The sequence below is a fragment of the Chiloscyllium punctatum genome, chromosome 3, assembly GCF_047496795.1.
Source record: "Chiloscyllium punctatum isolate Juve2018m chromosome 3, sChiPun1.3, whole genome shotgun sequence".
Taxonomy (NCBI): Eukaryota; Metazoa; Chordata; class Chondrichthyes; order Orectolobiformes; family Hemiscylliidae; genus Chiloscyllium; species Chiloscyllium punctatum.
The window spans coordinates 39,893,396-39,907,785 of NC_092741.1; the positions used below are offsets into that span (position 1 = coordinate 39,893,396).

Sequence of the window (14,390 nt, forward strand, 5' to 3'; positions counted from 1 at the left end):
CTCACACATTGTCTGTGGACATGTCATAAGATCTGCAGATACTGGGACATCGAAAAAGGTCCTTGCTAGGCAGTCCAAACTTCTGATGCAGCTGTTCGAAGGACATCATGACCTCCCCATCCAACAGATCTCTCAAACAGGAGATATCTCTAGCAAAACTTTTGGGTATGGAGATTGGGTTGGACCCAGTGTCTCTACTTTTGGGCTCCCCAAATTTCTCCTCTCTGGATGCATACAGGAGGAAGTTATTCACCATCCTTTGCTTTTGTGAGAGGATAAACACCTTAGTGAATTGGGTATCCGAAGGTCCCCCAGGACTTTCAAATTGGCATAGGATAGTAATGAAATATATCACCCTTGACTTCCCTACGAATATGGTGCACTAAAAAACAGAATTTGTTTACAGAACATGGCAGCCGTGTTTGTTCAGGGCCTTTGCTTAGCCGCAGGGATGGTTCTGGCTGGTTCGGGGGCTCCCGGAAGGAAGAATCCCGTATAAATATGGGTTTTGTTATGACTGGATATAAATCTATTTTGAATATGTATCTAATTATTTATTTACTTATTTTCTTTTCACCTTTTTTTGTTATTGTTAGTAATGTATGATATCCTATTTTGTGTTTTGGTAGTTTGTAGAATAGATTAGTAGTTGGTTTTCTTAATTTTATATTAGAGTTGCTATTATATTGTAAAGCGGAATACACTATTTTGTACTATTTTGATAATTTTGTAAAAAATCAATATCTATATGGTCATCACTGCATGTATTGGGGACTTTGTTAGCAACAAAGATATCAATCCAGTACCAATCATGTCACTAGTCCTGGATACCTGCCTTTCCCCAGTCACTTACAAACGTAATTGTAAAGTATTCAATTTGCCTATCAGACTGTCGCAATACATATTCAGCTTTTCACATGTTCAACTCTCACCTCTCCCACCAGATAATATGCAAAGGAACCAGACGGTAGGAATTGTAATTCTGTGACATAATCAAATAAAAGAACCAAAAATCGCTGGACATAGATGTAGTTGGGAAAAACAGAAACATAGGTTTTACTTCACCAGATTGTTGATAAAACCCGAAAAAAACTGCAGATGCTGTAAATCAGAAACAAAGGCAGAAGTTGCTGGAAAAGCTCAGTTGGCCTGGCAGCATCTGTGAAATCAGAGTTAACATTTCAGGTCCTGTGACCTTTCCTCAGTTCTGAGGAAGGGTCACTGGACCCTAAACATTAACTCTGACCTCAAGAAGAATAGACTCAATACAAACGGGGCATCCAAAAAAATCCCCTGGACTTTAGAAAATTAAACTGCTCTGTTGGACCGACAGAAAGCAAATGACAATAAATCAGTTCAGTCCATCACTCTCTGCTGTCCATGGTAGTACCAGATTCTGCAGAACCACAAACTTATATTTTTGGCTTTGTTAACATGTTTGTGCAGCAGCCTGGCATGTTTTAGAATGATTAAAAGATGCGATATAAATACAAATTGATTGTGTTGTAAGGAAATAGGAAATACTTACAAGATGAACATAAGGCACAAAGTATCCAAAGAGTGCTGTTGGGATTCCAAAAGCCCAGATGCGATATCCAAGGAATTTCCAAATCTTCACATTGAAAATTGTTTTTATGTTCACTTTTTTCTTTGACGAGTTACTGTGTTGGTTCTCTGGCATGAGGGGTTTATAAGTAAATCCAACCAGAAAGAGCACAAACATGAAGGCACTGAGGACACGTAATGTATGGCTGAGCCCAATCTTTGGCAGCAACTGTTTTAAGAGCAAGGGCAAAACGATTGTGAAAACACTGCTGCCAGCAGTGACAATCCCATTCACCAGTCCCAAGCGCTGCTTGAAATAGTGTCCCAAAATCACCAGAGACGGTTGGTAGGCAAACGAAGAACCACAGCCAAATACGATTCCATAGGTAAAATACATGGGCTCTAGAGATCTGCATTTAACACAAATTGGATGGTGGGAAGTAACAGAGGGTGGTGGTGGTGGTGGTGGTGGTGGTGGAGGGGTTGGAAAGAAGAGGAGGAGAGAGAAAACAAAAGTAGAAAACAACCTGATGAGTTGTAAGTCAGCTTTGAAATTGCACACAAACATACACAAAACACACAATGCACCGTATTCCCCGTCTTACTTTTAAGCATTTATATAATTTAAAAACTACAGAGAATTTGACGGAAGTCTCATGCCCGAAACGCCGATTCTCCTGGTTCTCAGATGCTGCCTGGCCTGCTGTGCTTTTCCAGCACCACACTGTTCAACCGAGAAGTCAACAGCTGCGTTTAAAAAAAAAAGTGTGCAGCTTCTACTGAAGGAACAGTGACTCCAGACCTTTCAAAATAAATAAATCTCAAGCAGCTGAATAAGTCTTGCCTCTGACTGAACTCCTTGCTCCACAGTTCCCTTTTACCCCCAGTCTGACTCAGTAACAATCTTCCTGCATGGAGGCTGGTAGAGCAGCATTAATGTAGGCTCCTTGCCTGCCTGAAGTGGAGCTGAATCACTGATTTTAATCGGACAGGGAAGAAGCTGTTTATGTCCTTTCTTCACAGGGGTGAATGCAACTCAGTATCAAACAAACATGCAGCACAGCCAAACATTCACATCGTCCATGTTCTGAAACTGATACCAATGATTGGACAAGTCATGAAGGACAGTCCAAATGAGCTGGATAAGGCATTAAGGAGGAGGACAGTGTTAAACACTGTTAAGAAGATGAGGCTGATAGTGCACTATCACACTCAGTCACAGCCAAAAGAGGTGTCTAGAAGTTTGGTTAGGCCAGTTTTAACGATGGGAGAAGGCTGAGCATTGAACTGGATAGACCTAAGGACCATACAAGAACAGCTTCTGCATTAATCATTTTTGTCTTTTTGAGAAGCGTTTAGAAAGTGCATTCCTCTACCTCAGAAATACAGGGGGAGAAAAATGACAGGACCACAAAAACATAAATGGTGTGGATGATGGAAATTTGAAGTAAAAACAGAAAATGCTGGTCAGTGAGTGGAACAAGGCTGGCCAGATGCATCTCATTGAGCACGAGTTCACTGATTGGGGCCGTTAACCTGGGCCAATCAGGGAGCCCTGGCTGACAGATGAACAGGATCGTAGGTGGGAGGGATGGGGGCTTGCTGGGTCTGTATTGTATGCACTGTTTATGTAAAAATGTCATTGTTGCTGTCTTGTCATATGTAGAACTGGGATTTGAGGTTTGTCCTCATCTCCCTGTAATCTGGTTGAACAGTAGGGTTAGGGGCCTGGCTTTGCTGCTCCTCTCCCTTGTAAAATTGCTGTTGTATACAGCTGTAAATGTTAACTGTTTTTCGTAAACTGTGCTTTGTAATTGTTTAATAAAAATGAACAGGATCGTGAGACCTGATCACTGTCTGGGACATAGTCGAATCGGGTTGCGCCTACCCTCCAGCAGGAGTAGCGGCTGTCATCAGGGAGCCGTTGCTCAGGAATCTGCACCTCCGTACTCACGGGATTGAGTGGCTTTCGGAGGGGAGGGCCTTGGTGGCGAGGGCGACCAGGGGTGGGGACGTGCTGGGTGCCGCCACACGACATAGCGAGTAGGGCAGCGGTAAACATCCAGTATGTGGCCACCGCCATCTGATGCCTTAAAATGGCAGTGCTCGGACCAGACGTAGTGCACCAGTGGAGGATGCTCAGGTGTGCGGTGGGATCCCGTCCACGCTCACCCCAGCCCGGATGGAATTTCACATTGGCCCCAAGGACCCATACTTCCCACGGGAGCCTGTACCCCACAACCTGAGCTGCCTCCGGAATTTTAATTTTGTCCCTTTTAAGAACGTAAAAAGGCAGGCTTTGTGTCGACTGCTGCTGCACACCGTCCACCTCTTCTCCCTCATCCACCGTCCAGACATGCCTTGGCGTGCCCATTTGCCACTGGGCAGTGGGGATCCCCAGTGGAGGGCTCTCTACGCGAGAGTCCTCCCCCTTTCTCTCGGGGATCTGGGGTGGAGGGTGCTGCACGCAGTGGTCCCCTGCAACCGCAGATTGTGGTGGCTCACAGACTCCCAGTCCAACTGCTTGTTCTGTGGCGCCGTGGAGTCCGTGGACCATGTATATATTGGGTGTGGGCGTTTGCACTCCCTTTTTGATTTTCTTAAAAACCTCCTCCTCTGCTTTTGGTTGCACTTCAGTCCCACGCTCCTGATCTTCGGGCACCCAGTACGAAGGATGACAGGTCTGAAGACCTCCTCATGGGTCTGCTCCTGGGCCTGGCCAAAGTGGCCATGAACAGGTCCAGGAAGCGGGCCGTGGAGGGGGTTGTTAGGGCCGACTGCCTGCCCCTCTTCTGGGGTTACATTAGAGCCCGGGTGTCTCTGGAAAAGGAGCACGCGGTGTCCACCGACACCCTGGAGTTGTTCAGGGAGAGGTGGGTGCTGCAGGGAGTGGAGTATATTATTTCCCCCTCCAACTCTATTTTGGTTTAATCCCTGCCCTCCCCTTCACTGTTTGATCACACAGCATTGCCCTTTGAAGTGAAGGACACTGCTTGTCACTGGTCACTCGGGTGTTTCCTTTCTTCCTGGTGGTGGAAACTGAATAAAGATTCGTGCACCTTGTGTCTCTGTGTCTCACACCTATACACACACGCACCATGGGTGCGGGGGAATAAATAAGCACTACCGCAGTTAGGCAGTAGTGTGGGAGAAAAAACAGGAGTGTCACATGTTCAAAAGAAAACGAAAGAAAAAAAGATGAACAGGATCGTGGGGGAGGGGGATGACCCTAGGGAAAAGTTAATTCAAAGACCCAGATAATGTTCTGGGGGGCTTCAGTTAAATGCCAGATGCTGGATTGGGGCCCTCTTGTGGTGGAGAGATAGAGTCCCTACCCATTAACCAAGAGACTGGGGTTCAAGTCCCACCTGTCCCAGAGGTGTGTGTAATAACATCTCTAAACAGGTTGATGACGAAAATAAGTATATATAAACTGGATTGTCAGGGATTGGCTCTGGGGCTCGCTGGTCAGAGTCCATGTTGTGTGCATGTTGGATGATTTGGTTTTGGAATACAGCCTCTGTGGAGTTATTTCAGTTGGAAATGCTTAGCAAATCAGGCAGCATCTAGATGGAGTGAAACAGATTTACCATTTCAGGTCAGGATCCTTTATGAGAACTCCATTGACCACAGACTCTTTTCCTTTCTCCTCAAATGCTGCCTGACCTGATGTGTATTTCTAGCATTTTTCTGCTTTTAATTAAGGAGATGGATTTGTGGGGATGAGGGTTTAGAATATTCTTCTGCAGGGTTGGGGAGTAAATACAACTCCACTCTGAACCAAAATAAATAAAAGATAAATGTTCCTCGTTAGGTTTCCTTACTTCAATTTCATAGAATCCCTGTGTGGAAACAGGCCGTTCGGCCCAACAAGTCCACACTGACCCTCCAAAGAGTAACCCAGCCAATTCTCCAACCTTATTATCCTATACATCCCTGGACAATGAGCAATTTAGCATGGCCAATTCACCTAACCTGCGCATCTTTGGACTGTGGGAGGAAACCGGAGCACCTGTAGGAATCCCACGCAGACACGGGGAGAATGTGCAAACTCGACACAGACAGTCAACTGAGGCTGGAGTCAAACCCGCAGTGCTAATCACTAAGCCACCATGCTGCCCCGTGCACCTTGTAACGCACAAGTGAACCAGTCAATTTTAGAAATGCAACAAAAAGTATTTGCTTAACAAGGATAACTGCAAGAGATTTGTAGGAGAGAAAAAAAAATGACAGTCAACATGATGTAACACTTGAAGCATGCAGCTGAAAACTCACTTGACAAATGAACTTGCAACAAGACCAACAAAAGCCACAGCAGCGCCAACCGTTGCAGTTTTCCTGCATCCATACAAGTCTGTAAAAACGCTCACGATGGGAGAGCAGAAGAAGATCATTCCCATGGACAATGAACCTACCCATGCTGTGGAGAGAGGGGATATCACATTATGTTTTGCACAGAATGTAATGAGTGCTTTTACCTGTGACTTCTAGGGTCTCCATCTCGCGGCATCACAATATCTGACATTATCAATTCTTCCAAATTATTTTTAAAATACATTTATGGTTACAGCAGTCCCCAAGAAATGAAGGTAAGCCCAATTTAACTTCCATCTATAACCTACAAATTATGTCTTGCCTTTGAGGTCACAAAAGACAGCTTCCAATACGAGAGTACAGGCAATCATTGTTTAAAAGAAATGTCAAAAGGGCTAATTGGATGAACAGTTGAAAAGTGAAGATGTTACCAGAAAACATAACCAAGTTGGTAGAAGATTCAATTACTGAAGGTCTAACAGACGATGCAAAATTAAATGGGTAAAGAGTACACACAAGTATGGGAGACTGGAGAAAGTTATAGCGATAGGGCAAGGAGAGACCATCCCCACAATCCTGTTCATCTGTCAGCCAGGACTCCCTGGCCCAGGTTAACAGCCCCAATCAGGGAACCCGTGCTCAATGAGATGCCTCTGGCCAACCTCATTCCACTCACTGCACCAGAAGTTTGTTTTTACTTCAAGCTTCCATCATTCACACCATTATATTTTTGTGTTCCTTGAGATACGTGTGGACGAAGATGAGGATTTTGAATTTAGGTTGTGTAAGAGTGTGTTGGGAACATGTGAGCTGGGCATTCAAGTGAAATGCCAGTTTTACAGGGGAAAAAATAAAGCAGAAATTGCTGACAAAGCTCATCAAGTCTGACAGCCTCTATGGCGAAAAATCATTGGTAATGTTTTGGGTTCAGTAACCCTTTATCAAAACTGGTGTTTTGCAATTGTCCAAACTCACTCTTCATTAACTTTAAAGATAGTCCTTCCTAGCCCCAGAAATCTAACTTGAGCATTCCCTTCCCAGGTCTTCTTAGCCACAAAATGGTTTAAGAAAAGGGTTGGAAGCTAAACCCATCCCTAGGATTACAAGGTGTGTGTCATGATCTGTAGCTAGGATGCCTGTTGTAGTTGTGGAAACGTTGGCAGAGCTGGGAAGTTGATTTGCAGACATTTCAACCCCATCCAGGTGACATCTTCAGTGCTTTGGAGCCTCCTGTGAAGTGCTGCTGTACTGTGTCTTCTGGAATTTACTTGGTTCAGGTTCCTGCTGCTCTGGTTGTTCGTTGTTGTGGCCAGAACTGGCAACTGGAAGCAGCAGGAACGGAACCAAATAAGTTCCAGACAAGACAGTGCAGCAGCACTTCATAGGACGCTGAAAAAGTACTGAAAATTTTACCTAGACAGTGGACAAAAAGTCTGCAAATCAACCTCACAGCTCGGCTAACATCCTCATCCCTAGTTTATCCCCGAGCACAATTTCCCTCCGCTAGGTTGACCACTTGGGACAATTCCTCAGAATGCCATGGCTGGCTCTAGCTTCACACAGCTCCACTTTTATCCATCAGCCAGAAACTCCCTCCCATTGGCTTTGGGCATGAGTGAAGACTGGTAAAGATAAACAGGAGCTAGGAGTTGAAACAGGTTGCACTTCACTGCGGTACTATTATGAGCACTAGCTTCAAACCCAGACTCCCAACCCAGGTAAGGACTAGGGCTACAACAGGAGGTGTGCAGTGTGAATGGGAGAGAATTAGTCCTGGATGGTAAGTACAGAGATAACAAGGTACAAAGAAGACACGGCTGTGGGGAAGTGGGGCGGGGTGGGGATGTAAGAAAAACGTGGAGGGTGGTTATTGAGCAGTCAGTTTCTAAAGATATTGAATTCAAAATGTTCAGACCTCAAGGCTGTTTACTCCATTTTGTAAAAAACTACACATAACAATAAATAAATACATAAATAAATGAATACATATTAAAAAGTACCCAAGTGAAAAATGCAGCATTGCCCCTCATGCTTACACGGTTCTTCATTGGTACATTGTAGCAGGCCCAGGACAGAAATGTTCACATGAGAGCAAGGTGACGTATTGAAGTGTCAAACAACTGGGAGGTCAGGGTCATTCCTACAGACAGAGCAAAGCTGATCCACAAAAGTAAACACCCCACCTCAGGTGTTTGGTCTCACCCATATAAAAAAAGAGACCGTGCTGTGAGTAGTGACGACAGTAGATTAAAATCAAAGTAGTACAAAAGGAACTCTGCTTCATCTGGAGGATTTGTTGAATGCCTTTGACAGTGAGGAAGGAGGAAGTCAATGGGCAAGTATTACGTTTTTTGCGATTACATGGAAAAGTGAGGAAGCATGTACCAGGGTGTCACAGGAGGAAGGTCCCCAGAATACTAACAGTGAAGGGAAGGGTATGGTTACTGGTGGGATCCTTCTGGGGGTGGTGGTTGATGGCTGAAAAGTGAGGACAAGGGGAACCCTATTGCTGTTTTGGGAAGGTATGGAAGGGGTGAGGTCAGTCATGCAGGACATGGGTCAGACATGGCTGAAGGCCTTGTTAACCACACTGGGAGTGTGGGGATCCTTGGAGAAGAAAAACAAAATGCATTGTGGTGGAGGCAGCCTGGTGGAAGGTGGCATCATTCAAACTGATGTGACAGAGATGGAGAAACTGGGAGAATGGAACGGTGTCCTGGCAGGATTGTAGTCGAGATAACAGAGAATCAAGAGGTTCATACTGGATATTGGTGAAGAACGCTTTTCTTAGAAATGGCAACAGCGAGGTCAAGGAAGGGAGGTGAAAGTCTGAGATGCATCAGGTGAAAATGAAGAGAATGGATATCTTTGTATTTTTCCACATTATATTCCAAATGCCATGCTCTTGCCCAATCAATAAGCCTTTCAAAATCCTTCAGAAAACATCTTCCTCACATCAGCAAAATTGGGAATAATACGTTTGGTCCCCACATCCAAATCAAGAACACATAAATAATGTGAATATCTGGGACCCAAGTACTATCCCTTGAGGAACCCCACTACACTCAGTCTGCAAATGGGAGAAGGTTTTTGGTCACTGATTCACACCAAAACAAAAAAAAACTCAATAACTGCAGATGATAGAAATCTGAAATAAAAGCAGAAATTGCTGGGAAAACTCAGCAGTTCTGGCAGCATCTGTGAAGAGAAATCAGAGTTAATATTTCAAGTCCAGTGACCCTTCTTCAGAACAATCTTATTTTCCATGCCAGAACATTACATCCTATCCCTGTGCAGTGTGGCAAAGCTGCTTCTTTCACAAGGTTAGGTTGTCCTTGGGTTTTATTTCTTCCGGAGGTCGTAAAATCACAGAGTTTCTAAAAAGTCTGAGTTAGGCTGGGTTTTAGGGTCATTTTGTTTATATCTAACGGATACTGCCTCAGGCAGAAGAGTTTCAAGTTTTGGAAAAAATGGAAGTGGAGTGGCCAGTTCTCCCAGCTCAGCTTTTCTGTTTTTTTATTTAAAAGCAGTAGTTGTTAGAATTCAGAAACAAGCTCAGGTTAGTCCTCTCTCTGTGACTTAAATCCTGTAAGAATGTGTTTGATTTTACCTTTTGTGGATTGTTGCAAGTATTATGGAACAGCATCATTAAATGGGATGATCTGTTGGGTTTTCGGATAGGATAAGTTATTTAGTATCCTGTTTTCTGTTCTATGTGTTTCATTCGGTGATCTTGTAAATAAATACTGTTTTGTTTAAAACCAAGTGGTTTGACCAGCTGATTATCTGCTAGAGTACACACTTTACACTTGCTTAGCAAAGTTAGGGTCTGTGCTACCTTCTTGAAAGGTTTGGAGGGGTCCATAACAGCACTCATTTTGCTAAACAACTTCCTGTGGGCATCATTATCAAAATCATTCTGAAACTTAAAATATACCACATCCATCAACTCCCCTATATTGATTTCATGAGTAACATGCTTCATAAACTCAAAAGTCTGTCAAAAGCAATTTTCTAATAAATAAGAACCAAAGCCAACTGCTTTGCTGCAAGATTTCACCAGCCTCTGACGATTTTTTTCTTAAAAAAAAACAGAATTGTGGGGCTGCTCCATTTCAGAATCTGTTCAATACACCGCCAGGCGCAAACAGAATGCAAAACAAAAGGGCGGCACGGTGGCACAGTGGTTAGCACTGCTGCCTCACAGCGCCAGAGACCCAGGTTCAATTCCCGCCTCAGGCGACTGACTGTGTGGAGTTTGCACGTTCTCCCCGTGTCTGCGTGGGTTTCCTCCGGGTGCTCCGGTTTCCTCCCACACTCCAAAGATGTGCAGGTCAGGTGAATTGGCTATGCTAAATTGCCCGTAGTGTTAGGTAAGGGGTAGATGTAGATGTAGGGGTATGGGTGGGTTACGCTTCGGCGGGGCGGTGTGGACTTGTTGGGCTGAAGGGCCTGTTTCCACACTAAGTAATCTAATCTAAAAAAAAAACACACTTTGTGTAAACGCTATGTGTACCAGGAAACAAAATGTACCTACAATTCCATCAGCAAAGCTCAGATACAAGTTGTACTAAATATTGAAGTAAAATGTCTGGCAACTTCCTGGATTTTGAGAAGTTACCTTGGGTCAGTTTTCAAATAATTCCAACTCCAAAGTCCATGGCTAAGGTTTGATTAGATTGACATGAAGGAGATTCGCCAAGTCCCGTGATATTTGGCAAAGTGATTTTAAAAGGAAACTTTGCACAGCATGTTATCAAAAAGTCTCAAGGCTGGGAAGGTAAAGGTTACTATTGAAATGTAGTAGCAGTTACACTCCAAATGAATCAGCCCATTTGTCATCAACCTTACAATTGTACCCCAGAAAGCACTCTATCCAAGTGCATAAACACCCTGGTACAGCAACTGCTCTGGCCAGAATGGAGAGAAACCACAGAATCACAGACCATCACAGAAGCTAACCTACCATTCAGCAACTCCATTGACACTTTCGTTGCCGTGGAAAGGTTGCCAACATCAAAGACCCCTTCCACCCCAGTAATGCTCTCCTACAACCTCTTCCATAAGGCAGAAGGTACAGAAACTTGAACACTTGCACCGACAGGTTCAAAAACAGCTTCTTCCCTGCCATTATTAGACTAACGAATAGACTCTAACTTCAAATAATGTTGATCATGTTAATGTTCACCTTGCTCTGTGCACCTCCTGTGCACAGTGTAACCTTGTAAGTTTCACTAATGTCTAAGCATCCAGTGATATGTATGTCCACACTTGCCACGATCTGCCTGTACTGCTAGCAAAACAAAGCTTTTCACTGTACTCAAGTACACATAACTGCAATAAAATAAACCTCAAACAGCAAAAAGGAGAGAAAGAGCTGTGGGACTTTGCGGGAGGGAGGGAATTGGCAACTAGTTTTCTTTTAGATTTTCCAGTCAGGAACAGGATGGTTTACGGGGTTAAAGTGTCGAGGAGATGTTGAGGGTGGAGGGTGACTGCAGAACCAGGAGGAGTTGGGTGTGGCAACAAAGTCAAACAGCCCAGACATCTTTTTTCAGCTTTGCATTGATTCACAGGAATGGTTTAAGTGAAGCCGAGAAAATAGGATTTTTCAGATTTCCAGCATTCAGAGTTATTTGTTTGCATGTGTTTATTTTGTACTTTTGTTTGCAAATCAGGGGTTTGACAGGGGTGAGGAGAGGGGTGAAAGAGGAGTGACCCCCTGGATTGTTTTCATAAATCAAAATCATTACAACATCTCCTGACATCACCCCAGAATCACAGACAAAGGGAGGCAAATGAAAGCAAAGTGCTGCAGATGCTGGAAATCAAACACGCACACACACAGACAAAACCAGAAATTACTGGAGAAACTCAGCAAGTTTAGCAGCATCAGTGGATAGAGATGCAGGGTTAATGTTTCAGATCCTGTGATTTTCTTGAGAACTGACAGCTGCCAAGAAAACGTGGTATTCATACTGAAGATGGGGGTGGGGGGGGAGGGGGGGGAAAAAAGAGGGGAGAGAGGATAGTGAGTGCAAACAGCGAGACAGCCTGAGTAACAAAAGGAGGTGGGATTGTTGATAACAGGCCAGGGAAAACGTGAAGGTGGACAGGACGCAATCGGGGCTATGAGTAGTTGAAAGCAACCCATTTCATGACTGCACCTGGCAGGGGCTGGAGGTGTGTAACAGACATGGAAGGAAGTGTTGATGTTAAAACATAGATACTGACAAACCTGCCAAGTTTCTCCAGCACTTTGTTTGTTTTTCCTTTCACATCTCCACCATCCGCAGTTAGAGTGTCATAGAGATGTACAGCACAGAAACAGACCATTTGGTCCAACCCGTCCATGCCGACCAGATATCCCAACCCAATCTAGTCCCACCTGCCAGCACCCGGCCCATATCCCTCCAAACCCTTCCTATTCATATACCCATCCAAATGCCTTTTAAATGTTGCAATTGTACCAGCCTCCACCACTTCCTCTGGAGCTCACTCCACACACACACACCCCACCCTGTGTGAAAAAGCTGCCCCTTGGGTCTCATTTATATCTTTCCCCTCTCATCCTAAACCTATGCCCTCTAGTTCTGGACTCCCCCACTCCAGGGAAAAGACTTTGTCTATTTATCTTATGCCCCTCAATTTTGTAAACTTCTATAAAAGGTCACCCTTCAGCCTCTAACGCTCCAGGGAAAACAGCCCCAGCCTGTTCAGCCTCTCCCTATAGCTCAAATCCTCCAACCCTGACAACATCCTTGTAAATCTTTTCTGAACCCTTTCAACAGCTTTCTGATAAGTTTTATGATTAAACTCTCTCTTGTAACCACACTTCATTATCCAAGGCAGGGGAGTGATGACGATGACAATGGAGTGCACTCAGTGGGGAAAATAAAAAGGCGCTGTCAGCCAGGAGGTGGTATTGGCGATAGGTTCTTGGGAAAGTGCCTGTGGCACTCAGTCAGTCAGCCAGCCAGTCCGCCCTTTGGAGTATATCTTAAGAATGCAGAGCAACACATTACAGTCAGCTGCTGTGGAATGTAATCCATGAAAGACCAATTCCACGTGTAAATAACACCACTGTTTGCTTTTCCATCTTTATTAGAACATCAGATTAATCATTTATAGCACCATGCCACTTGAGGGATTTTCCTGGTAATCAAAGACAAATATTTTCATGTTGTGGGTGTACACACCCCTCTGTCTTCCACTTGCACACAACAGGACATGAAAGCCCTGTTTCTGGCATGTCAAGAGACAAAACATGACTATCAAGTGCAGTACTGGAGTTCTGAAGAGAGTCACACCAGACTCAAAACAGCAACTAGTTTCCCTCTCCGCAGTTGCTGCCAGACCTGCTGAGTTTCTCCAGCAGCCTCTGTGCTGGTTGAAGATTTCCAGCGTCCACAGCATGTTGACTTTATTCCAGTGCCGAGGGAATGCTGCGCTGTCGGAGGTGCCCTCTTTCAGATGAGATGCCAAATCGAGGACTCCTTCATTCTTTCAAGAGGATGCAAAAGATCCCAGAAGAACACAGACTAGTACTCAGTGCCCTGGCAAAACAGGACTCCTCTCAGCAATATCACTGGAATGTCAAGAGCCTGATACAGAAAGTAGCTGCCTCAGCCATGTCACAGGGCAGTTCAGAATCAAGTTGCATTGGTGCAGAATGGGAGCCACGCTATGCAAGGACACAGTTTCTCTCTCTGAAAAGAATGGCAGTGTATCAATTGTTGTTTCTTTTGAGAAAACAAACTGCAATCTGATAACTGTGTGGTTACTTCCACTAATACTACAAATTCCCATCAACATCTAAGGAAGGTGTTGCCCAAGTACCACCAGAACATTACCTGTCCCACCAGGGGCCCAAACATTTTAGACCACTGCTACATCACCGTGAAAGATGCCTACCGCTCCTTCCCCACCCTCATTTCGGGAACTCTGACCACAGTGCCATGTTCCTTCTCCTGGCTTACAGGCAAAAGCTCAAGCAGGAGACCCCCTCATGGACACAGGTCCAATGCTGGTCGGAGGAGGCAGAGGATCAACTCCAGTGCTGTCTGGAATCAGCTGATTGGGCCACGTTCAAACAATCCACAGGTACCTTGGACAAGTACACCACCACCGTCACAGACTTTATCAGCAAGTGTGTGGAGAACTGCATACTGAGGAAGTCAATCTGGGTGTTCCCCAACAGGAAACCCTGGATGAATCAGGTAATACAGAACCTGCTAAAAACCAGGCGTGAGGCCTTCAGATCAGGAGACCCACTCAAATATAAGGAATCCAAATATGACCTTCACAGAGCCATTAAGACAACCAAGACAAACTAGAGACCCAGACAGACACCCGGCAACTATGGCAAGGACTGAATGACATCACAGGTTCTAAAAGGAGACAGTGCAAGATAGCAGATGATGACATCCCTCCCAGATCATCTCAACACCTTCTATGCTCACTTTGAGCAGAATTTCAGTGGCGAGGTAACACCTATTCAGACACGCCCTGACGACCCTATCCCAACAGTC

At 44.7% G+C, this 14,390-nt stretch overlaps 1 protein-coding gene across 1 annotated transcript in view; it reads right to left on the reverse strand.

Annotated features, from left to right (window-relative positions):
• slc16a10 (solute carrier family 16 member 10) overlaps window positions 1–14,390 on the reverse strand; it is a 131,918-nt gene that overhangs the window by 52,047 nt on the left and 65,481 nt on the right. Inside the window, exons 2-3 of the mRNA XM_072551842.1 lie at window positions 5,821–5,965; window positions 1,529–1,955 (exon numbers count right to left, since the gene is read on the reverse strand). Of these exons, the coding sequence (XP_072407943.1) occupies window positions 1,529–1,955; window positions 5,821–5,965 (572 nt within the window). The remainder of the gene's footprint in view (window positions 1–1,528; window positions 1,956–5,820; window positions 5,966–14,390) is intronic.